Here is a 25506-nt window from a genome sequence, read left to right on the forward strand (position 1 = left end):
ATTAACAATATTTAATAATACTGCTGCAGCTTCGCTCTGGATTCTCAAACTATAAAATATTGTATTTCTTTTTTGTGATAAACTTTTTTTGTAATAAACCATTCCTCTCATTTCCATGCCAAACATTTTTACTGTCTGATTGACAATGTATAAAAACCCCTTCCAGTTCATTTATCACTTTTTCTGATGACTCTGTACAACAAGGTCGGTTTGACAGCTGCGTGCCAGCCTCAATAGAAATGCCTGAAGTGTCATATTCGAGTCGAAACATCAATTCTGCTTCTCGTCACTGATGCTGCCAGACCTGCTGAGTCTATCCAGCACTTACCGCTGCAGTATGGTCGGTAGCCACCAGATGGTGCCCATGTACCTCGTACAAGTTCAGACCTTTATTCAGCATTGCAGGGCCTCCCTGAATTTTTCACTTGATACTTACGGTGCCTTTTCCCCAAGGTCCTGTAAATTTTCCAAACAGCATGAACACATCCATCACATTATTTCGGCCAGTGGCTCTGAGCTAGCTGCAAAATGAACTGAATGACCAGGTTAGAAACATAGAAAATAGGACCAGGAATAGGCGATTCAGCTCCTCGAACCTGCTCCACCACTCAATAGGATCATGGCTGGTCTCGATAGCAACACCATACTCCAGCGCTCTCTCCATACTCGTAACACCATCAGAGTCTAGAATCTATTTTCTTGTTCAATACATGCAGTGACTTGGCCTCCCAAGCCTGCTGTGGCGGAGAATTCCAGATACACCACACTCGAGTGAAGAAATTTCTCCTCGTCTCAGTCCTAAATGGCCTTCCCCGTATCCTGCGACCCCTTGTTCTTGAGCCCCTCGCCCCAAATCGACACGATCTCTCGTCATACAACAATCGTAGGATCCCGAGTGCAGAAGGAGGCCATTTGGCCCATCGAGTCTGCACCGACCCTCTGAAAGAAGAGTGGGACTAATTGGACAGCATAAGGGTTGGGGCTGAATGGCCTCAGAATGTGCTGTCAGACGCTCTGCTTGCTGCATTAGGGTTGCGTTTCCCCGTCTCTGCCTCGTTGTCCATTTTAAATATTGAGGTGACATTCTCCAGTCCGAGGGAACCGTCCCCGACTCCAGTAACCCCTTCTCGGGCAGTTAGATTCTGTAACTATCCAGCCGCTACTTTCTAAAACAAAAGATTACTTTATTTATCCCTTCTGAACTCCTTTAAGACAATTTTAAAGCCATTAATCTCACCGGGGCAGAATGCAAATAGACAACCTTCTCCTGACAGGTCTGTTAACTACTGACATAGTCATTTGCATTGGACATTCTGAACATTTAAGAGGTTTAATCCTAATTTTATTTCAGGTCATCTTTTATAATCCATCACTCGTGATTTTGCTGTAGCTTACATGGCTGCGTTCTGGCTCCCCAGCCCAGGAGAGCTGATAAGCTGTTGCATTTATATAGACCCTGTCAATCTCAAAGTTTCCTGAATGCAGCCTTGCAATGTTCTCTGGCAGAGAATTCAATAACCAGGTGCACTGCAAGGTTTTCAGCAATAATTAGAAACCTACTTCTTGAAGCGGGTTTTTAAAATATCTATTTAGTGTACCCAATTCATTTTTTCCAATTAAGGGGTAATTTAGCGTGGCCAATCCACCTGCCCTGCACATCTTTGGGTGTGGCCCACGCAAACACGGGGAGAATGTGCAAACTCCACACGGACAGTGACCCAGAGCCGGGATAGAGCCTGAGACCACTGCGCCACCGTGCTGCCCTTGAACCGGGTTTTGACCATCTGCCCTCTCGCGCGCCTCGGTGTTGAAATTGCTCTTTAAGACTCGAGTGCCTTGGAATGTTTTGTATTTGTTTTCGGGATGTGGGCGTCGCTGGTTAGGCCAGCATTTATTTCCCATCCCCAAGTGCCCTGGAGAAGGTGGTGGTGAGCTGCCTTCTTGAGCCCCTGCGGTCCATGTGGTGTAAGTACACCCACTGTGCTGTTGGGGAGGGAGCTCCAGAATTGTGACCCAGCGATGGCAAACAAACGGCTGATATATCGCTGGGTGCAATGAGAGCTTTGAATAACCAGGTACAATGGGAGGTTACTTCGATGTGGCCAGTTGACTCAACACCCGCTTTCCTTGTGACTGTTAAGTAAGCTGGGTGCCCTGCGGGGAATAAATTATACAGGTCCCTTTGGAAGAAGTGAATTCAGGACTGCTCTGCTATTCAATAGATCATGGCTGATCTATGTGTGTTTTAAATTCCACATTCCGACCCAGCCCCTGATAACCTTTGATTTTTCAGCCTAACAAGAATCTATCCACCCCTGCCTTAAATATATTCAGTGATCCCACTTCTCCCGCCCGTTCGGAGGAAGAGAGCTCAATAGTCATACATCCCTCCAAGAAAATAATTCTCATCTCCATCCCAGAAGAGCAAGACCTAATTTTAAAGCGGTGTCCTCCTCTTCCTCCCCCCCCCCCCAACCCCAAGAGTTCAGGACCCTCTCCACATCCACCTTGCCGAGACTGTTCAGGAAGTCACCCCCCCCCCCCCCGTTCTAAACTCCAGTGGACACAAGCTCAGTCTGTCCAACCTTTCCGCAATTCAATGGGAAATCCTATTGACAGTGGTGGGACCAGAAGATCTTGCTGGTGGCCAAAAGCTGGCCGCCCCCTGACTCTGGCCCCTCTGATGCAACGGGACTGAGATATTTCAGGGGTGCAAAACAAGACCATTCCAGCAAGGTCCCCTCGAACATCAGTGAGGCCAGATAATCTGTATGTGGATGTGTTGGTGCGTTTTAAATGAAATGAAAAAAATGAAAATCACTTGTCACAAGTAGGCTTCAAAATAAAGGCTGTTAGCCTGCCTTTATCTGCTTTAAAAGTGAGCGATATAGCCCACTGTGCTAAACCAGTCCCTGGGAAAACATTCCCGCTCCCCCCCGGATTCTTATAGGAGCACACAGTTGGGACTTATGGGATTCTGATCCATGACCATAAGACATGAGCAGAATTAGGCGACTTGGCCATCGAGTCTGCTCCGCCATTCAATCATGGCTGATATTTTCTCATCCCCATTCTCCCACCTTCTCCCCATAACCCCTGATCCCCTTATTAATCAAGAACCTATCTATCTCTGTCTTAAAGACACTCAGTGATTTGGCCTCCACAGCCTTCTGCGGCAAAGAGTTCCACAGATTCACCACCCTCTGGCTGAAGAGATTCCTCCTCATCTCTGTTTTAAAGAATCGTCCCTTTAGTCTGAGATGGTGTCCTCTGGTTCTAGTTTTTCCTACAAGTGGAAACATCCTCTCCACGTCCACTCTATCCAGGCCAAGCAGTAACCTGTAAGTTTCAATAAGATCCCCCCTCATCCTTCTAAACTCTAACAAGTACAGACCCAGAGTCCTCAACCGTTCCCCATACAAGACAGCGTTACAGGGCAGCACGGTGACGTAGTGGTTAGCACAGCTGCCTCACAGCGCCGAGGCCCCAGGTTCGACCCCGGCTCTGGGTCGCTGTCTGCGTGGAGTTTGCACAGTCTCCCATTTGGTGGGTTTCGCCCCCCAGAACACAAAAGATGTGCAGGGTAGGTGGATTGGCCACGCTAAATTGCCCCAGAATTGGAAATAATGAATTGGGTAGTCTAAATTTATTAAAAGAAAAGACAGCATCGCTGATGGTGCGGAACTCTCCTCCGTGCTCCACTCAAACCCCTCGAGTGACGCTCAAATTCACGGCCTGCTGACTCGAGAGGAGAGAGTGCTGCCCCCTCGTGGCTGACACGATGTACTGGAGGGCGCCGCTGGAAGTTGAGAAATTGCACTGCTCCTCTCTCGCTGGCAGCTCCGTGTCGGCCCTCCAAAATCCATGCCAATCGAGCGGCCGTATCATGGACCCGCAAGACATCCCGTCAGAAGAAAAAAAAAGAGGCGAGACCAGGAGAGGGGGGGGGATTGTGATTGTCTCATAAAAAGATTTATTACTTTTTTTTTGCCTAAATGCACAAGGCAAGGTACAGTACTGTATAAAAAAAGAACTCCTTAATATACACTTTACATGAGATACGCCGGTAAGAGCTTTCATTTAATTGATCAGGAAACCAATTCAACGCAGCAACAAAAATAATATGTTGTAAACGTCCACACTTCAAGTACCAGTGAGGCTCCGGCAGTCTGACACACAGCTACATTCACGGGGGAGAGGTGGGGGGGGGGGGGGTGTTGGGTTGGGAAACTATAGAACAGGACAGGACAAATGAAATTGAAGAACAGTCAGATTCCCCCGCTGTGGTGACTGGTGAAGACCAGGGAGATGGGGAGGGGCAGCAGGTCACCGCCCCACAGTCATTCGTGAAAGATAGGCTTCAAATCTAAACCAGCGAGAGCTGCAGTTAAACCGGGATAGGAACACAATCTATTCTGGCTTGGGCACCTTTTTGCCTGCACCCACCCCCCCCTCCCTCCAATCTCAGGGCAGTTCCTGCACGTTGGACCATCCGACAGAACGTCTGTCCTCTCCCTCTGCTCTCCACTGTAATGTTGGAGCTTGCCCCACTGCAAGTAGTGTAAATGTGACCAAAGCGGCAACCCTGGCTCTTGTTGCTAACGGGTCACCGTTCCAGTTCAGGTGAGATATCTGCGGGATCTGGAGCAGAATTGCATCCATTAAAAAAATTTTTTTTTAAGAGCGGCCAATTCTTTCTTTTTCCAATTAAGGGACACTTTAGCGTGGCCAATCCACCTACCTACCCTGCGCATCTTTGGGTTGTGGGGGCGACACCCACGCAAGATACGGGGAGAATGTGCAAACTCCACACGGACAGTGACCCGGGGCCAGGATCGAACCCGGGTCCTCGGCGGCATGAGGCTGCAGTGCTGCCACCGTGCTGTCTCAGAATGGCAAATGGAGCTGGAGACAGCCTGACACCAGGTACCCATCTGCACAGCAAAACACTAGACTGGCTGCTAAAGCCATTCATCAAACTGATGACGGGTCTAATCTGGGCTGCATCGACAACAGCTCACGGCACACAGGATTCAAAGAATGGTTTCTTAATAATGAACAGACCATTCCGGGAATTGGAGTTGGTGCCTGACACTGCTCCCGTTCACATTGAAAGGTGTCAAATGCTGTTTATGGGAACAGACCCAGAAATGGATCTTGCGGTAAATCCACCGAATTCACCCACAGACCAGCCCTCGCTCGAATCCCTGAAAATGAGTCACTGCCCAGTCAGTGCAGGCTGGTCTGATTCAAACCCAAGTGGTCAAATATTGCAGATAGCCCTGCCACCCAGGGTGGGGAGGATGGCCAGCTGGAATCCTACTATTTGACAGAAAGGATTTGACTTGTGTGTGTTGTCCAATCCTCTCAGGGGAGAGGGGCAGCAGGGCAGCCAATCAAGGCTTTGGAAGAGAAAGGTAACCTGAGAAAAGCAGTCTGAGTCTCTGAGCGTGCGTGCGTGCCTGGGGGGCGCGCGTGCCTCGGGGGGCGCGCGTGCATGTCTAAGTGCACGCGTGTCTGAGTGTGCGTGTGTGCCTGAGTACACCTGCCTGCGAGTGTGTGTTCGGGTATTTGTGGAGATTCCAGTCGTCTTACTCCCATTCAATGAACCCAAGGGGACACACTGCGAAAGTGGACGTTGGAGTTTTGCCACCTATTGCGGCCAAGGTTTATCTGTAAACATAGTCACAATCAGCAGAGATTTAGTCCCTTGCTCTTCACGATTGGATCTGTACACTGGTGGGTACCGCTGGCTGACGGTCGCAGGCACTGGCCTGTGGGACGGGGGTGTGGGGGGGGTGGTCGATTGTCAGGAGAGGGGTGGGATCGGTGACGAGATAAAATAAGTTGCGATTCTCGAGACAGAAATTGGGACCTGCATTGGGGAATTCTGTACAAGGGAGACACACTGGGTATTCTGTACAGGAGAGGGGGGGGGGGGGGGGGGCGCTGTGGAGTTATTTGAAATGAGAAGCCATTAAATTCCAACTCTGCATTAAAAAGAACTCCACAGTTCGAAGGGGGGAATGTTTTTGTGGTGCCCACCTATCGCCGTAAGAATTCACCAGTCCCTGGCAGCGGGGTCCAAGAAGGTAAAAAGGTCACAATTAGGATTTTGGAAACAATTTCACCAACAAAAAAAAACCCTCTGGAAATCAGAATCTAGGACTTTTCTCTTTTTAAAAAAAAACAACAAAACATTTTACAATAGTTTCTCTGTACATTATTTACAGCGACAGCACCTGGCAGCAGGAATAAGCTTCCGCACACAATACACACTGCTGGAGACAGAAGGGTGAGAATCTATTTCGGGAAGTAGAGAGAGGGGCGCTGCACAGGACCCCGAAACCAACGGCTGCGACGATGCATAAAACTGATCTTACAAAGACAGCAAAGTGAGGGGGTGGGGGGGGGGCACATCGAGAACCCATTCAACAACAGTAAAAACAGGTTGCTTTTTTTTTTAACAGCGTAACAGTATTTTTTTTTAACGTATTGACCATTCTCGCCCCCTATTACATGGTGATGAAGAAACGGTTTGCCGCGTCCCTTTCTGTGCTCTGGGCACCCAGGCAGGATCGAATATGTTCCGACTCATTTCCACAGCTGACCCTGAATCAAGCCAGCCCACCAGTCCGGACTAAGGCCGACTGGCAGGGGCTGGCAGACACCTCAAAGCCCAACTCACTGCCCTTGGAATGAATGACCTTTTTTTGAGTGCCAACTCTGAACCGTTTGCCAGCACGTTGACATCAAATTCAGCCTCCGAAGCTTCATTCCAATCATTAGGAAAAACCAGAATGCAAACGTTGCCCCCCCCCCCATCCCCGCCCTGCCCAAATGCAGCAGCCCACACCATGGTAGCAGTGCCCGATTGGCAGTGTGGGATGTAGTGAAGGCAGGGCTGGCGAGGTCACTGCTTTCTCAGGCTCCGAATGCCGGGGCGTGGTCCACGCTGTGTACGGTTTGCACAATCACACTAATAATTCAGAATATTGATCAGGCTTACGCCCTGCCCGCACCTGATCCCTGTTGTTCACATAATCTAGATCCGCGATCGTTTATTCTGGTGAAAAGTACAATACTTCCGAAACATTATTCTGAGCAAACGGAAGTTTGAAAAAGGTTCACCCTGGAGGACTGCTTCGTTCCTGCAGCCCCAATGATTCTATTGCAGAGTACAAGGTGTGAAAAAGTGGAGAGAGCGGCAACGTTTATCTGCCCCCTGGGTGCCTGGAGCAAGCTCGGTGGAGACTGCAAAGGCTGTAGCTAGTGGCAGAACATGAGTATGTCGCAATGACGGCTGATCCACTGACAGGGACTCCATCCAAAACTGCTCGTGGTCCCACAGGCTTTTGGAGGGGGGGGGGGGGGGGGGGGGGGGGGGGGTGTTGTTTGGGTCTTACAAGACAACGTCAGTCCAAACACCTCTCACATTTCAAAACGCCTGGGAACTGAGTGGGAGTAGAAACAGGCTGGAACCTAATCACAAGAGTTTGCGTAATTTATATACAGTCTACTTGAAAAGTGCTTCCTGAAAGGCAAAGTGAACTGATTTACATGCGCTGTCTGAATCCTAAGCTTAGAGTGACAACCTTGACATCATTGGCAGGTACGGCTCCTGGTTTATAAAAAGATACTATTTACATTTCTCAAAGATCTACGACGTTAATTCTGCCTCCTGTGCTACAACAAGCATATCCTTGATACCTGAGGATATATATACAAGATGGCCACTGCTTCCTGACGGCATCACAGGTAATTGAAGGCATTCTGAAACACTAACACTCAATAAAAAAATCTCCAAAGAAAGAGAAACAAGACAGAGAGTTGAAACTGACAGGAACGTCTTTAAGTGCCTTCGGTCTGGGCCGGACTGAATTTAGGAATCACCTCAATGCTAGGATCATGTCCGGAATTCTACTCTAATGTGCTTCAACTGTTTGAGACAGAAACTGTTCTACCCAGCCGCCCGTCCGCGCAGGGTGCACAGGTACGGGAAAACCCAGCCGCCCGTCCGCGCAGGGTGCACAGGTACGGGAAAACCCAGCCGCCCGTCCGCGCAGGGTGCACAGGTACCGGAAAACCCAGCCGCCCGTCCGCGCAGGGTGCACAGGTACGGGAAAACCCAGCCGCCCGTCCGTGCAGGGTGCACAGGTACGGGAAAACCCAGCCGCCCCGTCCGCGCAGGGTGCACAGGTACGGGAAAACCCAGCCGCCCCGTTCCGCGCAGGGTGCACAGGTACGGGAAAACCCAGCCGCCCGCCCGCGCAGGGTGCACAGGTACGGGAAAACCCAGCCGCCCGTCCGCGCAGGGTGCACAGGTACGGGAAAACCCAGCCGCCCGTCCGCGCAGGTACGGGAAAACCCAGCCGTCCGTCCGCGCAGGGTGCACAGGTACGGGAAAACCCAGCCGCCCGTCCGCGCAGGGTGCACAGGTACGGGAAAACCCAGCCGCCCGTCCGCGCAGGGTGCACAGGTACGGGAAAACCCAGCCGCCCGTCCGCGCAGGGTGCACAGGTACGGGAAAACCCAGCCGCCCATCCACGCAGGGTGCACAGGTACGGGAACACCCAGCCGCCCGTCCGCGCAGGGTGCACAGGTACGGGAAAACCCAGCCGCCCGCCCACGCAGGGTGCACAGGAACAGGGGAACCCAAATGCCAGCCTGCATCCATCCCAGTTGAATAAGCCTCCATTTATACTGATTCTAGATTCATTCAAACGATTCGCCTGCCAACCGAGTGCCTAATAAGCAGACCCCAACAGCTCAAAGTCGAGCTGGCAACGATGAGGGGAGCTCAGGAGGTCGACGCGGGCAATGGAAAATGAAATGCTGTTTTGGTGGAGTGGGGACTGATCCTTTCGGAGGCTGGAGCCAATTGGAGAGGTTAAACTGGCTATGATGTAGCCGACAACACCGGGTGCCTGAACTGGGATGAGTTCCATTCCTCGGCATCAACATTCCTCACTTTGAGAAGCACAGACAGGGAGGTGATGAAGAAAAACAGGTGGCTTCAGAGAACTGCACGGCCCCATCATCTGAATCAGAGTGAGGCACCTTCAGATTGTCCAGACGGTCCTAGGGGCCCCTGAACTCCTGTTAAACGTCGCTGCTAATTCCAAGACAACACTATACCCCCTCCTTGGAGCAAAGCAGCAGCCGTGCTAGAGTTGTAGAAGAAATACTTCAACTCGCTTTGTGCTCTGTCGGGGGCAGAGGTGGAACGTCATTGTTCCTGCACCTCAGCAGCCAACAGACATTGCCTCCTACTGGCTAGAGGTGGGAGGGCAAGGGTCATAGGGGTTAAGGCCCCCAGATCACCTTCTAAGTTAAGAGATGTACTTGAGAGAGGTGGGATGAGTGGGGGGGGGGCAAATGTTATTCCTTGTTCATTTAAAAACAACTTTCCCCATTAATACCGGATGTCAGCAATGATTGAGTCGTTTATAAATTAACTACTTTCATCTCAGGCCACGTTACCCATGGGGGAATGAGTCAGAATTGCCCTAGCACAGCCCAGTTTTACAGCACCCTACAACCCTCAAAGCATTGAACTCAACAACAGCATTGATATAGTCAGAAAACCGTAAAGACTTCTTTGATGGGGTGAGAACAGATAAGGGGGGGTATTCTACAATATATCTACACAGTGAGAGAGGCAGAATTGTCAACTTTCCTGCACAAAACCACCGGGACACGCACGCAATAGGTAGCAGGTCTCCATTCCCCAACGTTTATAGAGTCCTTCAGGAGAAACATGACAACAGTCTCTGCCTGACTTCACGGCAGGAACACCATTGAACTGATGTCTTAGAAAATGCGGGGTCCTCGTCACGTGATCCAGTCACATGATTCTGAATGAAGCGATCGCATCCTTTTATTCCCTGGAAGACAGAATAAAGACGATGAGAATGAAGGAAGCCTCACCAGAATCAGGAGCAATGCGGCAAGGCTGGTTTTTAAAAAAACACCTTCTCTGTCTTGCCCATTCTTGGGTTTCCACGGGGGACATAAGAATCAACGATATGATGTGCGTTGCCCCCTCAAGGTGGGGGGTGAAAGATTCCAGGACATTGGCTGAAGAAGATCAGGGCATTCTTCGTGGAGTCTGAAGCAACATTTAACAGCAGCACCCAGCAATGCAATGCCTTCCTCCCCACCCCTCTCAATCCTGCCATTATATTTGGAACAAATGATCAATTTAATTCAGAGGATTAGAATTACAATCATTATGTCTTGTGCGGAGGCACGGCAATGGATGGTGTGGATGTGTGCTCAGCAGTCACGCTCTCACCTGTCTGGGGGCTGTGTGTTCAAGTCCCACTGCAAAGACTTTACTCCACAATTTAGGCTGACGCTCCAGCACAGTACTGAGGGAGTGCTGCCCTGTAGGGGTGCCGTTCTTGTTTTTCAGAAGAGACATTAAACCAATGCCCTGTCTGCCCTCAGCTAGACGTAGAGTACCCCCACGTTCATTCTTTTGAGGAAGAGCATGGTGTTCTAGTCAATATTTATCCTCAGCCGGCCTCATGAAAACAAAAACATCTGGTCATCATCATACTGCCGCTTGTGGAATCTTGCTGTGCACCGCTTTTTGGATATTTCCGACATTATAACAGGACTTCAATGGGTGCCAAATGGGACATCCTGAAGTAGTGTCAGGTGCTACAGGAAAACAAGCTACAAAAATGCTTGTTTACTCTTGCTGTAGCCAACGGTAGGTGTCACTATTCACTGTCTACGACCACTGCAAACACACATCGTTCTCTCTCTCTCTCTCTCTGAAAAACACACTCCGAAAACCGGAGCCAAATGTGCGCGCCCTAACGTATCGTCATTTTCGATGAATTCCCGGTGGCATCACGCTAGTCTGAGATAACGTGGTTAGCAGGTGGGCCTGCGCAATGCAAACTGAAGGTGACAGGCTCATTAAAAAGGCAATCGACAGCCTTGATAGGTGCAGAATAAAAAGCTTTCAGAGCGGGATTTATACCAGCCGTGTTTCTACTTTTATTCCATTATGGAGGTTGCAAGGGTGGGTGCGTCTGAGGGCGGAGTTAAAGCTTGGCAGTGGTTCTTTGGCCACTGGAAGCGCTTCATGGAAGAAGTTGATGCGTCCAGACATAGATTAATGATTTACCTCATGCAGTAAGGGCCATTCCCGCGCTGCGTTGCTAAGAGGCGAGAGGGGCCTTTCGAACTGATCTGGGTCACAGCCAGCGAGCTGCAATGTCAGACATCCCGCCCGAGCGCTCGGATTTTTAAAATATTCATTCACGGGACACGGGCGTCACTAGCGTTTATTGGCCAATCCTAATTGCTCTTGAGAAGGTGGAAATGCTGCAGTCCACGTGTTGCAGGTACACCCACAGTGCTGTTAGGGAGGGAGTTCCAATTTTGACCCAGCGACAGCGATGGAACGGCCGATATATTTCCGTGGGGGTGGTGAGTGACTTGGAGGGGAACCTCCAGGTGGTGGGGTTCCCATGCAAGGTCAAAGGTGAAGTTGCCTTAGTCCCAGATGACCACAGGCTGACTTCCCCTTTGAGGGGGGGGGAGAGCTGACTGGTGGTGATTTAGCCTGAGGATCACCACAGCTCAGACAAGGGGCAAGGTGGGGAAGGCGGGGCCTACATGAATAACCTCCCAGGCATCATCTAGATGGTAGCGGTCGAAGGTGCTGCCTAAGGAGCTTTGGTCAGTTCCTGCAGTGCATCTTGTAGATGGTACAGACTGCTGCTACGGTGCTGGAGGGAGTCAATGTTTGTGGATAAGCTGCTTTGTCAGGATTGGGCAAGATTACTCAGTCAGCAGCCCGGAATCCGCCCTGCCTCTTAATTGGCCCGAGTGACGCTTTATTGGGCGCCTTTGGGTGGCGGGTTTGCAAGCCACTTCCAGCTCACGCCGGCACATACTATACAGGCCCAAAGCCTCCCCGGCTTCCCTGAATGTTATTCTAGACCAGAGGGAAGGACGTTTTGACGGGATTGGGAAGAAGACCCTTTTGTATGTTCCGCACCTCAAAGTACTGACGCCCCCCAGGGAGGCCACTCTCCCTCCCCAGCACCACTACGGGTGACGCCCCTCCAGTAACGACTGCACTGCAAACGTGGCTAAACATGCAAAGGAGAGGACAAAGTATAAGGAATGATTTTTCTTACCATTCTCACCTTCTGGCTGGTGGGAATAGGTTGGACACGGAGGCTTGGGCTGCAGCCTGTTGGCTTGCAACAATGGCTGGAGAGGAGAGACCTGGCAAAGTGGAGAGAATCACTCGGTGAAGAGACAGCGACACAACAATCGAAGCGAAGCCGAGGGGCAGGAACGAGAGCAGCCACTCCACCGAGTCCGGCCCACACCGTGACGGAGCACAGTGACTGAACACACCCATCCCGTTCCCGCCTCCCTCACCAAACACCCCACCCCGCCGCATAATGAGAGACAGGAGAGAGAGAAAAAAAAATCCAGAGTCTGAGAAATCCCTCTTTGACTGCCCATCAATCTATCAGACCCGGGCCAGGGAGGCAAGTGGACCAAGAACTGTGAAGGATCTGGGTGAAATATGTTTAATGCTCCAACATCTATGGTTTGCAAATCCATTTTATGGGGACACCTAGTCTGGGAATAGTCTGTCCCATCTGTTCCCTCAATTTAATCAGCGTCATTTTACATTTGGAGTGGAAAATCGAAGGCACTGTATTTTGTTAAATCAAACAATTTTTATTGTTCGGGCGGCACGGAGGCATAGTGGTTAGCACTGTTGCTTCACAGCTCCAGTGTCCCAGGTTCGATTCCCGGCTTGGGTCACTGTCTGTGCAAAGTCTGCACGGGTTTCCTCCGGTTTCCTCCCACAGTCCAAAGGCGTGCAGGTTAAGTGGATTGGCCATGGTAAATTGCCCCTTAGTTGTCCAACTAAGGAGAGGTTACAGTGAATATCAATTAAATGGTGTCTCACTATCTAGCCTAAATATACTGGACATGGGGGCACAATAGATGCGTATTGTCCGTCACGTTCTGTACCTCGCCTTTAACCTGATGCTTACATGGCTTGAGCCACACATTTGACGTGTGACTTTGGGAATGGGTAGCAGGCAGGCTAAGCAGCGAGCTGAGGGAGGCAGGGAGATGTAACGGGAGATTAGCGCGTGCATGCAGCAACGAAGGAGTTCTGCTGGGCCAACGTTTCTGGAACCAGCAATGGGGTTGGATAATGAGTGGAGCAACAACTCAGAGAGACCACAAACCACCCCCGGAATGTTTTGAATTTCATTAAAGGGATGCATGGTTGATTCTTCAATTTTCATGCCGAGATTGAAAGATTTCTGTTAACTGAACTTCTTCACCCAAAGGGTTGTGAATATGTGGAATTCCTGCCCAGTGAATCAGTTGAGGCCACCTCGTTGAATGTTAAGGAAAAGCTAGATTGATTTTTGAACAGTAAAGGAATAAAGGGTTACGGTGAGCGGGCGGGGAGAGTGGAGCTGAGTCCACAAAGGTCAGACTTGATCTCATTGAGTGGCGGAACAGGCTCGAGGGGCCAGGTGGCCTACTCCTGCTCCTAGTTCTTATGCAGGCATTAAGCCAGAACATGAAGCAAAGGCGGGATATGGAGTTGGGTGACAAGTCAACCATGATCTCACTGACTAGTTGCACAATCTCGATGGGCTGGTAAGGCTGCCAGTCAGAATGACTGGGATCATGAGCTATTGCAAGGATAGAACTAATGGCTGTTTCTTTAATATAATTCCAAATCATTTTGAATTACACATAGTTCTTCAATTTGATTCCCAATACTTTCATATCGCAATACGATGAGATTATACTATTCTTTAAAAATTTTTTTTAGAGTACCCAATTATTTATTTTCCAATTAAGGGGCAATTTAGCGTGGTCAATCCACCGAACTGGCACATCTTTTTTGGGTTGTGGGGGCAAAACCCACGCAGACACGGGGAGAATGTGCAAACTCCACACGGACAGTGACCCGGGGCCTGGATCGAACCCGGGTCCTCAGCGCCTTGAAGATTATACTATTCTTAGTTCCTGGATTTCACCTCAAGGATATGCTGATGGGAAGTATGTAATACAAACCCAACATTGGGGCTGAACACTTGTTTGGAGTTTAGCTGGAGTAAAAGTAAATTCGCCACAGTCCCAGATGACCATCGGCTGCTTTCCCCTTTGAGGGGGGAGAGCTGACTGGTGGTGATTTAACCGGAGGATCACCACAGCTCAAGCAAGGGGCAAGGTTGAGAAGGCGGGGCCTTCATGAATAACCTCAGCCGGTACGGGGATTGAACCCACGCTGCTGGCCTCGCTCAGCATCACAAAGCAGCTGCCCAGCTAACTGTGCTAAACCGACCAGAGTGAAGGGGAGCGGGAACAGATACACTCTCACTTTCGGCATAAAGCCTCCCATGCACTGATGGCTCGGAATTATTGAATTCCATTTACTAACTCAAAATGTAACAATTTTGCATTCATTTGTTACTGCCTCCCCCCCCCCCCCTTCAGTCTTACCTGTTGCATATGGGAGGTCATATTGCCCTGGGAGCAATGGGTACCCCATTCCAAGGTGGTGATGTGAGGTGATCTGCCGTTGGGATGGCGAAGAACGCGGTCGCTCTTTGTCGATCTCTCGCTCTCCTCGCTCTCGTTCATGAGGTGGTTTCTCACTTGTCTACATTTAAAGAGAAAGGGAACGTATTAATATCACACACTAGCATTGCTGCCTACGACGCTGAGGACCCGGGTTCGAATCCCGGCTCCGGGTCACTGTCCGTGAGGAGTTTGCACGTTCTCCCCGTGTCTGCGTGGGTTTCACCCCCACAACCCAAAAGATGTGCAGGATAGGTGGATTGGCCACGTTAAATTGCCCCTTAATTGGAAAAAATAATTGGGTACTCTAAATTTATAAAAAAAAAAAAATATCACACACAACTGGGAGCACTCTTATCTAAGAGGGCGGAGGTTTCAGATTTAAGGATTCAGACACATTACCTAGGCAGTATTGAGGGACAGCTGCACTGTTGGAGGTGAGTGGACGGAGCCCCTGTGTATTTGGGAATTAAATATCATGTGGCATTACTTCAAGTTGAGCAGAGTATTTACCTGGCGTCCTGGCTAACTAGTCACTGCCAAGATTCAAGTAAGGACTCTACTCTTCAAGAAATAATCATTCATTTACAAAGGTTTGGGCAGCACGGTAGCATGGTGGTTAGCATCAATGCTTCACAGCTCCAGGGTCCCAGGTTCGGTTCCCGGCTGGGTCACTGTCTGTGCGGAGTCTGCACGTACTCCCCATGTGTGCGTGGGTTTCCTCCGGGTGCTCCTGTTTCCTCCCACAGTCCAAAGATGTGTGGGTTAGGTGGATTGGCCATGCTAAATTGCCCGTAGTATCCTTAAAGGTAAGGTTAGGGGGGGGGGGGGGGGGGGGGGGGGGGGGGGGGAGAGGGTTTTTTGGGTTACGGGTATAGGGTGGATACGTGGGGTTGAGTAGGGTGATCATTGCTCGGCACAACATCGAGGGCCGAAGGGCCTGTTCTGTGCTGTACTGTTCTATGTTCTAAGGTATTTGGCTATAACAAGGACATAGTAGGACACTAAATAAAGTCAAGTTCTTTATCTCTGGATAGTAATTACGTGCCTCTTATCACTCACCTACCAATTGTAATCACGCAGATATGGGACAGTGGATTATAAAGTATACAATGTTACCCTTGTACTGCACCAAATCACTCCGTCAATGTATTTTTAAAGGTGCTTACGCAGTTCTCATCAAAGTGAGGGATGCCAGTGCCAAGGAATAGAACCTGCCCATTCAGGCGTGGCTTGGCCAAGTGTTTATCACCAACTATCCACTTTAACCCCAGCTTCATACAGTAACTTACATGCATGTGAGAAATTGTTATATCTGTTGCAGTAATGTCATTATGAGCCCGGGTTGTGATATTTATTTGTTGCAGTAATACTAAAGAACCGAGGTTAAAATACCCAGGCTATGTTTCTACTAAAACTGTAATTAAGGTGTTGTAAAAGGTGAGGTATTCATTCATTCCAACCACTTACTTGGTTACAGATAATGGGCTAATGGAACAGTGTTTATATTTTGGATGGTATTTAGTCCTAGCTAAGCAGGTCATGGGACATCTTAGTGGGATACAGATGATGTAATTAATGGGAAGAACCAGGTCTGTCTGTAGTTTTCTGTTTTGCCAAATGCTTTTAGGTTGATCTGAAGAGTCTGACAAGACTGAAGGATTTTCAGGTTGTTCCTGAAAAACCTTTTTTTTTTAAATTTAGAGTACCCAATTACTTTTTTCCAATTAAGAGGCAATTTAGCGTGGCCAATCCACCTACCCTGCACATCTTTGGGTTGTGGGACTGAAACCCACGCAAACACGGGGAGAATGTGCAAACTCCACACGGACAGTGACCCAGGGCTGGGATTCGAACCCGGGTCCTAAGCGCCGTAGGCAGCAATGCTAACCACTGCGCCACCGTGCTGCCCCGAAAAACCTTTTTCAAAGGTCATGTGTTCTCGGGAGGGGATGCTCCAGCTGATTTCGCAATCCAGCTCTTGGCCTGTAACATTGATGAGGAACATATCAGCCAAGATAGAATGGCGGAGCAGACTCGATGGGCTGAATGGCCTAATTCTCCTCCTATATCTTATGAAGTTATGAAGTGCATCAAAAGGCTTGGAAAATGTTCTGGGATTGTGCTGAATCAGGGTGGAAGCATCTCATCTAGTCGACAAGGTGGACCGGGATTGAATGGAAGAAGTAATTTGCTGGATATAATCTTATTGGTATGGCATGGGCTGCTTTACTCTCCTTTGTCCCAGTCAGCCTTGTTTACTTACCGTCGGTGACCTGCTCTTGTACTGACTAGCATGTTGCTGCAGGATATCGAGGGCCATGGATTCGGAGCTTGGTTTATTGCCTACACCAGGGCTCCCACGCGCCCGATCGCTGTCTTCATGCCCTGGAACCTTATTTGCATAAGGCGAGAAAGAGAATCCCGAGGACAGGTACGATCCTGAAAAGCAGATGGTCTAAATTAATACACAAAAAAAGGCACCACCTCGCAAACCTAACCATTAATCACATCTAAAGTGAGACAGGTATAACGGTACAGGTCTTAACTACAATCTACACCTCAGAAGCTTACAAGAGTGAAATCAGGAAATACTTTTGCACCCAAAGGGTAGTAGGAGATTGGAACTCTGTTCCACAAATAACTACTGTATTGATGCTGGAGACTTGGGCGGAGAGAGGGCAGATGGAGTTTAATCCAGACAAATGTGAGGTAATGCATTTTGGAAGGTCTAATGCAGGTAGAGAATATACAGTGAATGGTAGAACCCTCAAGAGTATTGACAGTCAGAGATCCAGGTGTACAGGTCCACAGGTCACTGAAAGGGGCAACACAGGTGGAGAAGGTAGTCAAGAAGGCATACGGCATGCTTGCCTTCATTGGCCGGGGCATTGAGTATAAACATTGGCAAGTCATGATGCAGCTGTACAGAACCTTAGTTGGGCCACACTTGGGAGTATAGTGTTCAATTCTGGTCACCAGACTTCCAGAAGGATGTGGAGGCTTTAGAGAGGGTGCAGAAGAGATTTACCAGGATATTGCCTGGTATGGAGGGCATTAGCTATGAGGAGCGGTTGAATAAACTCGGTTTGTTCTCACTGGAACGAAGGAGGTTGAGGGGCGACTTGATAGAGGTCTACAAATTTATGAGGGGCATAGGCAGAGTGGATAGTCAGAGACTTTTTCCCAGGGTAGAGGGGTCAATTACTAGGAGGCATAGGTTTAAGGTGCGAGGGGCAAGGTTTAGAGGAGATGTACGAGGCACGTTTTTTTTACACAGAGGGTAATGGGTGCCTGGAACTCGCTGCCGGAGGAGGCGATGGATGCAGGGACGATAGTGACGTTTAAGGGGCATCTTGACAATACATGAATAGGATGGGAATGGAGGGATACTGACCCCGGAAGTGTAGAAGATTTTAGTTTAGACGGGCAGCATGGTCAGCGCAGGCTTGGAGGGCCGAAGGGCCTGTTCCTGTGCTGTACTTTTCTTTGTAGATCAATTGTTAACCAATGGCATTAAGGGAAATAAGACAAAGTTAGATAGGTAGTGTTATGGGCCAGGGCTTTAGAAACTCCAAAGTGTATTATGAAATCCACCTGACCTACAACCTTTATATTGAATTTGGCTAGGATGAGCACAAGAGGCTTCCCGTCAGCTCTGATTCATCAGTCTTCCTAGGCACTTTAATCAAAACAAGCTTTATTCTACGAACTTAGTTGACATATATATATATATATATATATATATATAAAAACACACAGCAAGAAATTTATCAATTACAAACATAAAGACACCCCACAGCTACAATAATCCATGTATAACACATAATAAATTCCCTCTTGACTGTTCCAATTCAAGAACAAAATCCAATAAATTAAAACCGCTTTTCAAGGGCCTGGCCCAGCACTCTTGAATAAAACTGGCTTTCCCGGAGATTCTGGCCACGTCTTACCAGAAGGCATAAACCCTCCGGAAAGCAAACTATATATTTTAAGTTACCAAAGCAGGGAGCTATAATCAATGTTTTTATTAACTGGAACAGATATTTAAAATGAAAATAGAGAGAGACAGGCCAGAACACTTCTTTCTCCTTGTCTGTAGCCCTTGTCTGTCGCCCACAGCAGTCAAACTGAAAGTGAAACTAAAACAAACCTTACAGCCACAGCTCAGCTCCACCCACAAAATGACATCACTGAAGTCATGTGATAAGCCAAATACCTTTCTTAACGGAACACCCCCCTTACAGCAGAGTTTTTCTTTTTATTCATTCTTGAGATCTAAGCATCAGTGGCAATGTCGGCATTTATTGTCCTTCAGAAGGTGGTGGAGAGCCACATGAACATGTGACTTAGGAGTGGGGCATTCGACCCCTCGAACCTGTTCTATCATCCATTACGATCATGGCTGATCTGAATGTGGCTCAATGCTACTTTCCTACTTACCCCTGATAACCTTTGACCCTTGTTAGTCAAGAATCTACCTACCTCTGCCTTCAAAATATTCAATGACCGTGTCTCTCCCACTCCCTGGAGTTCTGCAGACTCACGACCCTCTGAGAAATAAATTCTCTCCATCTTCGTCTGAAATGGGAGACACCTTATTTTTAAATGGTGTCGCCTGGAGCCAATCTGCCCCACAAGGCCAAACATCCTCTCTGCGTTCATTTTGTCAAGTCCCCTTGGGATCTCATACGTTTTAATAAGGACACCTCCCAACTCAAAAGGATACGGACCCAACCTGCCCAACCTTTCTTCATTCGATAATCCCATCATTCAGAACTCGTGGAGCAAACCTTCTCGGAATTGCTTCTAATGCAACCGTGTCCTTTCTTAACTAAGGAGACCAGCATTTTACACAGTACTCTGGATGTCATCTCACCAGCTGCCTACTTTTATATTCCGCACATCTTGCAATAAACTACAACATTCCACTTGCCTTCCTAATCACTTGGATGTGCCTGTGTGCTAATTTTCACGCACCAGGCCACCCAGATCCCTCTGTAACACCGAGTTTGCAAACTCACCTCATTTAAATAATAAAGCTGCTTTTCGAGTCTTATAATAATCTTTATAGTCACAAGTAGGTTTACATTAACACTGCAATGAAGTTACTGTGAAAATTCCCTAGTCGCACTGAAGGAGAATTCAGAATTTGCGGCTGGTACGGGAATTCTTCCTGCCAAAGCGGACGGGCGGGATTCTCCGACTCCGAGCCGGGACGGAGAATCGCTTGTGGGGGGCGCGATTCACGCCACGCCGCTCCACCGATTCTACGGTCACCAGAGAATCAGCGGCATTGGCGCTGGCGTGGTTGGCGCGGATCCAGTCGGGGACAGCTCTTCGCCCCTCCCCCCCCGGCGATTCTCCGCGCACGATGGGCTGAGCGGCCGCCGAGATAAGCCAACTCCTGCCGGTGCCGTTCACATGTGGTCCTACCTACCCGGCGGGACATCAGCGTTCATCCTGATCCTGCAGGGGGGGGGACCAGTTTCTCCCGGTGGGGACTTATGGAGAAGGAAACTAGCGCACATATATGCGAGTTCGCACCGGCCGTGGCGTGAATGTGCAAACCCGCGGCGCCCGTTTGACGCCGGTATCGGCAGCCGGAGCTGCGTGGGTAGCTCCAGTGCCGTGCTGGCCCCCTGTAAGGCGCAGGATTGCTGCTCCTCTGGGCCTGTTGATGCAGTCGTAAAACGCGACGGCATTTAGATCATAGAATTTACAGTGCAGAAGGAGGCCATTCGGCCCATCGAGTCTGCACCGGCTCTTGGAAAGAGCACCCTACCCAAGGTCAACACCTCCACCCTATCCCCATAACCTAGTAACCCCGCCCAACACCAAGGGCAATTTTGGACACTAAGGGCAATTTATCATGGCCAATCCACCTAACCTGCACATCTTTGGACTGTGGGAGGAAACCGGAGCACCCGGAGGAAACCCACGCACACACGGGGAGGACGTGCAGACTCCGCACAGACAGTGACCCAAGCTGGAATCGAACCTGGGACCCTGGAGCTGTGAAGCCATTGTGCTATCCACAATGCTACGACGGGGTCAACACTTAGCCTCAGGATCAGAGAATCTGGCCCGACAAGTCCGCCTTTTTCCACTCTCACCGTGGTTCCTTTTTAAATACCTGTAAAATCTCTCATCATCTTTTTTTTAATGTTTCTAGCTGGTTTTCCCTTGTACTCAAATTTCTACCACATTGTTCTTAGTTATTTTTTGCTTCTCTTTATATCGTGTCCTGCTACTGATCTATACAGAATTTTCTTTCAATTTGACACTATCTTTCACTGAGGGACTTCCGGTGGCGACATGTAGGTGGAGGTCGCACGTTGTGTGGTTCCTGCTGGAGCTTTCGGTTTTTGGCCTTTTTCACCCAGTTTTGAGGGGAAAGTTTTATAGAATTGATCTCTTGAAACGGTGTGGCAACTAAAGGATGTTGATAACCCAGAAGAAGAATACTGGGTGAAAAGGTGCAAGCGATAGTCTGCCTGAGAGCGGAATTCTGTGGTGGAAAAATGGTAGAAGCAAGCTCATCAGGTGGGACTCCGCTCAATACAGTGGACAAGGTGGCTGAGGTGATGGCGGTGGAGTTTGAGCGTCAGTTCGCCAAACATTTCAACAGGCATCAAAAGGAGACGATAGCCTTGCTCAAGAAGTTGGTGAATGATACGCTGGCCTTGATAAAGGAGGCTCTGGGAAAGACGTTGACGGCAGTGCGGGAGCGAGGAGAGGTGTTGTAGGGGGTGGGGGAGGCATCGTCGATGGGCGAAGAGCTGCAGATTGTGGAGGAGGGTTGAGAGCCAAATGGAGCACCTGGAGAACATGTCACGATGTCAGAATCTGCGGATTGAGGGACTGCCTGAAGGGCTGGAGGGCGGTGGAGGAGGACCTCTCACTATGAGCTGAACAGGGCTCACCGGTCGCTTCGGCCGAAGCCGAATGAACCACCAAGAGCCTTGATAGTCTGCTTTCATAGCTACCACGTGAAGGAGTTTACACATTCTGTCCTTGTGTGCGTGGGTCTCACTCCCACAAAAGATGTGCAGGGTAGGTGGATTGGCCATGTTAAATTGCCCTTTTATGACTAACGTTGAATTCGGTACTCTAAATTTATTTCAAAAAAGGATAAGGACCAGTGGGGTGTGGGGCGTAACGGCCAATATCTCTGCTTAATGTGGATGCTGTAGGAGGGGTTGTGTTGTGAGGTGCTGCGGAGCGTGAATACCTCAACTTTGTGCACGAGGCTGGGGCTGATACAGCTAAAGGTGGTACACAGGGCGCACCTGATGAAGTTGAGGAAGATCCGGTTGTTTGAGGAGGTGGAGGACCCGAAGTTGGAGAAATTTTGGACGCCGTTTTTCAGCATCATGTCGGCGACCTTACACGTAGATTTGGAGCCCAGTCCCTTGGGGACCATATTTGGGATGTCGGACTTGCCGGAGCTGCAGACGGGAGCGGGGGCAGATGTTTTAGCCTTGGCCTGGCTAATTGCTCACAGTGGGGTCCTATTGGGGTGGAGGTCAATCTCTCTGCCCTGTGCCTCGGTGTGGCTGGGGGACTTGATGGGAGTTTCTACATGGGAGGGGGGTGTGAGGAGTTCCACAAGATATGGGGTTTGTTTACAATACACTTTAAAGAGTTGGATACCATCAGCTGCTTCAGGGTGGGGGAAAGAGAGTGGGCCTTTTCTTTTGTGTTGTTGGGGTATTGGAGGACGGGTTTTTTTGTTGTTGTTTTGCGTTGTACGTTTAAAATGTTAAAAATCAATTAAAGATATATATTTTTAAAACTTCCTAAGTTAGGCACGGATGCTGCGTCCTTCCCCGAAACTCTCTCTTTATCGCTGGAACATCTCACCTTAAATATTTGCCATTGCATCTACTGACCTGTCCCTTAATCTAATTTCCCAGCTCACTTTAGCCAGCTGTGTCTTCACACCCTCATAATTGCCCTTATTTAAGGTTAAAATTTTAGTCTTCGACCTACTTTTCTCTCTCTCAAACCAAATGCAAACTTCAATCACGTCATGATTGCTGCTACCGGAGTGCCTTTACTATGAAGTCATTAATTAAAATAAATAAATAAATCCCGAGTCATTGCACATGACCATATCTAGAATAACCTGCTCTTGGGTTGAATGTAGAACATGTTGCTCGAATAAACTGTCCCTGTAGCCTTGAATATTCAGGTCCCAGCCATTGTCATCTTAGTCATGTCTCTATCATAGCCATCAGAACATCCGTATTTATTTCTATTTGAGCTCTTAATTCATCTGTTTTGTTACGAATGTGGTGGGCATTTAGATACAGAATCTTTAATTTTGTCCCTTCACTATTTTTGTAGCCAGCAGCTGTATCTGTTGGCTCACCTGTAAGTTTGTGGGTTTTGCCCCTTCCCGCCACAATGATTGTCATTTCCCTTATTGCGACCTTGCTTTCTCTCATTTTAAATGATCACATCTTCCCACACTTGGTCCCTCGTCCCCGCTATTTAGTTTAAAGCCCTCTCTATCGCTCTAGTTACACAACTCACGGGAACACTGGTCCCAGTGTGGTTCAGGTGACGGTTGCCCCACTGGTACAGTTCTTACTTATCCCAGTACTGGTGCCAGTGCTCCACGAATCAAAACCCATTTCTCCCACACCAGTCTTTATAGAACATAGAACAGTACAGCACAGAACAGGCCCTTCGGCCCTCGATGTTGCGCCGAGCAATGATCACCCTACTCAAACCCACGTATCCACCCTATACCCGTAACCCAACAACACCCCCCTTAACCTTACTTTTTAGTACACTACGGGCAATTTAGCATGGCCAATCCACCTAACCCGCACATCTTTGGACTGTGGGAGGAAACCGGAGCACCCGGAGGAAACCCACGCACACACGGGGAGGACGTGCAGACTCCGCACAGACAGTGACCCAGCCGGGAATCGAACCTGGGACCCTGGAACTGTGAAGCATTTATGCTAACCACCATGAACCATATTAACTCTCTAATCTTATTTACCCTACCCCAATTTGCTCCTAGCTCAGGTAATAATCCTGAGTATATGACCTTTGAGGTTCTGGTTTTTAATTTAGCCCCTAGCTGCTCATACACCTCAAGTAGAACCTGTTTCCTAGTCTTACCTATGTCGTTGGCACCAACCTGGACCATCACCACTGGATCCTGCCCCCTCCCATTGCAAATTCGTCTTCAGCCCAGAGCAGACGTCCCAAATCCTGGCCCCAGGCAGCCATCTGGATTCTTGTTCTTGGCTGCAAGGTACCGTGTCTGACTATGCTGTCCCCCCACCACCACTCTCATTCCTATTAACCCCCTGGCTCAGAATGGCTTCCTGCACCATGGGCAGTTTGCCTGTCCACCTTTCAGCCCTTGCTCTCATCCATTCAGGTCGCAAGCAGCTCAAACCTGCTGCACAATTGCGAGGGCTGAGGCTCCTCCACTCTTATCTTCTGAATTCCCTCTTACCTGCTTCACTCGCAGTTACACCCCCGTCCACAACCACAGACCAAATCAATCGACCTCATCCTAAAAAGGTATGACCGGCAGTTGGAATGAAGTGCCCCAGGCAACCCTTCCCCGCTCCCTGATGCATCTCAGTGATGGCAGCTTCTTGAGCCGTCTTCTTGAATCACTGCAGTCCACGTGGTATAGGCACACCCATTGTGCTTTCAGCTGTAGTGGTTGGATATAACGGAGTGGCCTGCTTGGCAGGTAAGAGCTGTAGGCCAGGAGTCTCAATCATAGAATTTACAGTGCAGAAGGAGGCCATTCGGCCCATCGAGTCTGCACCGGCTCTTTGAAAGAGCACCCGACCCAATCCCACACCCTATCCCCAAAACCCAGTAACCCGACCCAACACAAAGGGCAATTTTGGGCACTAAGGGCAGTTTTAGCATGGACAATCCACCTAACCTGCACATCTTTGGACTGTGGGAGGAAACTGGAGGACCCGGAGGAAACCCACACACACACGGGGAGAACGTGCAGACTCCACACAGGCAGTGACCCAAGCCGGGAATCGAACCTGGGACCCTGGAGTTGTGAAGCAATTGTGCTAACCACCGTGCTACCGTGTTGCTCAAGTAGGTCAGAACGGGTAAACATGGCAGATTTCCCTCCATGAACATAGAACATAGAACGATTCAGCGCAGTACAGGCCCTTCGGCCCACGATGTTGCACCGACATTGGAAGTCAAAACTAAAGGCCATCTAACCTACACTATGCCATTATCATCCATATGCTTATCCAATAAACTTTTAAATGCCCTCAATGTTGGCAAGTTCACTACTGTTGCAGGTAGGGCATTCCACGGCCTCACCACTCTTTGCGTAAAAAACCTACCTCTGACGTCTGTCCTATATCTATTACCCCTCAATTTAAGGCTATGTCCCCTCGTGCTAGCCACCTCCATCCGCGGGAGAAGGCTCTCACTGTCCACCCTATCTAACCCTCTGATCATTTTGTATGCCTCTATTAAGTCACCTCTTAACCTTCTTCTCTCTAACGAAAACAACCTCAAGTCCATCAGCCTTTCCTCATAAGATTTTCCCTCCATACCAGGCAACATCCTGGTAAATCTCCTCTGCACCCATTCCAAAGCTTCCACGTCCTTCCTATAATGAGGCGACCAGAACTGTACGCAATACTCCAAATGCGCCCGTACCAGAGTTTTGTACAGCTGCAACATGACCTCATGGCTCCGGAACTCAATCCCTCTACCAATAAAGGCCAACACACAACCCTATCAACCTGGGTGGCAACTTTCAGGGATCTATGTACATGGACACCGAGATCCCTCTGCTCATCCACACTGCTAAGAATTTTACCATTAGCCAAATATTCCGCATTCCTGTTATTCTTTCCAAAGTGAATCACCTCACACTTC

General features: G+C 49.1%; 1 protein-coding gene across 10 annotated transcripts in view; it reads right to left on the bottom strand.

The window, feature by feature from the left end:
* Nucleotides 1-3947: 3947 nt before the first annotated feature.
* LOC119956851 (zinc finger protein 609-like) overlaps nt 3948-25506 on the bottom strand; it is a 201607-nt gene continuing 180048 nt past the window's right edge. For 7 of the 10 annotated variants that reach the window (XM_038784353.1, XM_038784349.1, XM_038784352.1 and 4 more), the window contains 4 exons: nt 16868-17043; nt 14524-14683; nt 12174-12255; nt 3948-9887 (listed from right to left, as the gene is read on the bottom strand). In XM_038784353.1, coding sequence (XP_038640281.1) covers nt 9881-9887; nt 12174-12255; nt 14524-14683; nt 16868-17043 — 425 coding nt within the window. In that variant the 3' untranslated portion in view covers nt 3948-9880. Of the gene's footprint in view, nt 9888-12164; nt 12256-14523; nt 14684-16867; nt 17044-25506 lie in introns of all 10 variants that reach the window. The other 3 variants (XM_038784354.1, XM_038784351.1, XM_038784348.1) reach the window with 1 other exon arrangement.

This window comes from Scyliorhinus canicula, chromosome 24, assembly GCF_902713615.1.
Source record: "Scyliorhinus canicula chromosome 24, sScyCan1.1, whole genome shotgun sequence".
NCBI lineage: Eukaryota > Metazoa > Chordata > Chondrichthyes > Carcharhiniformes > Scyliorhinidae > Scyliorhinus > Scyliorhinus canicula.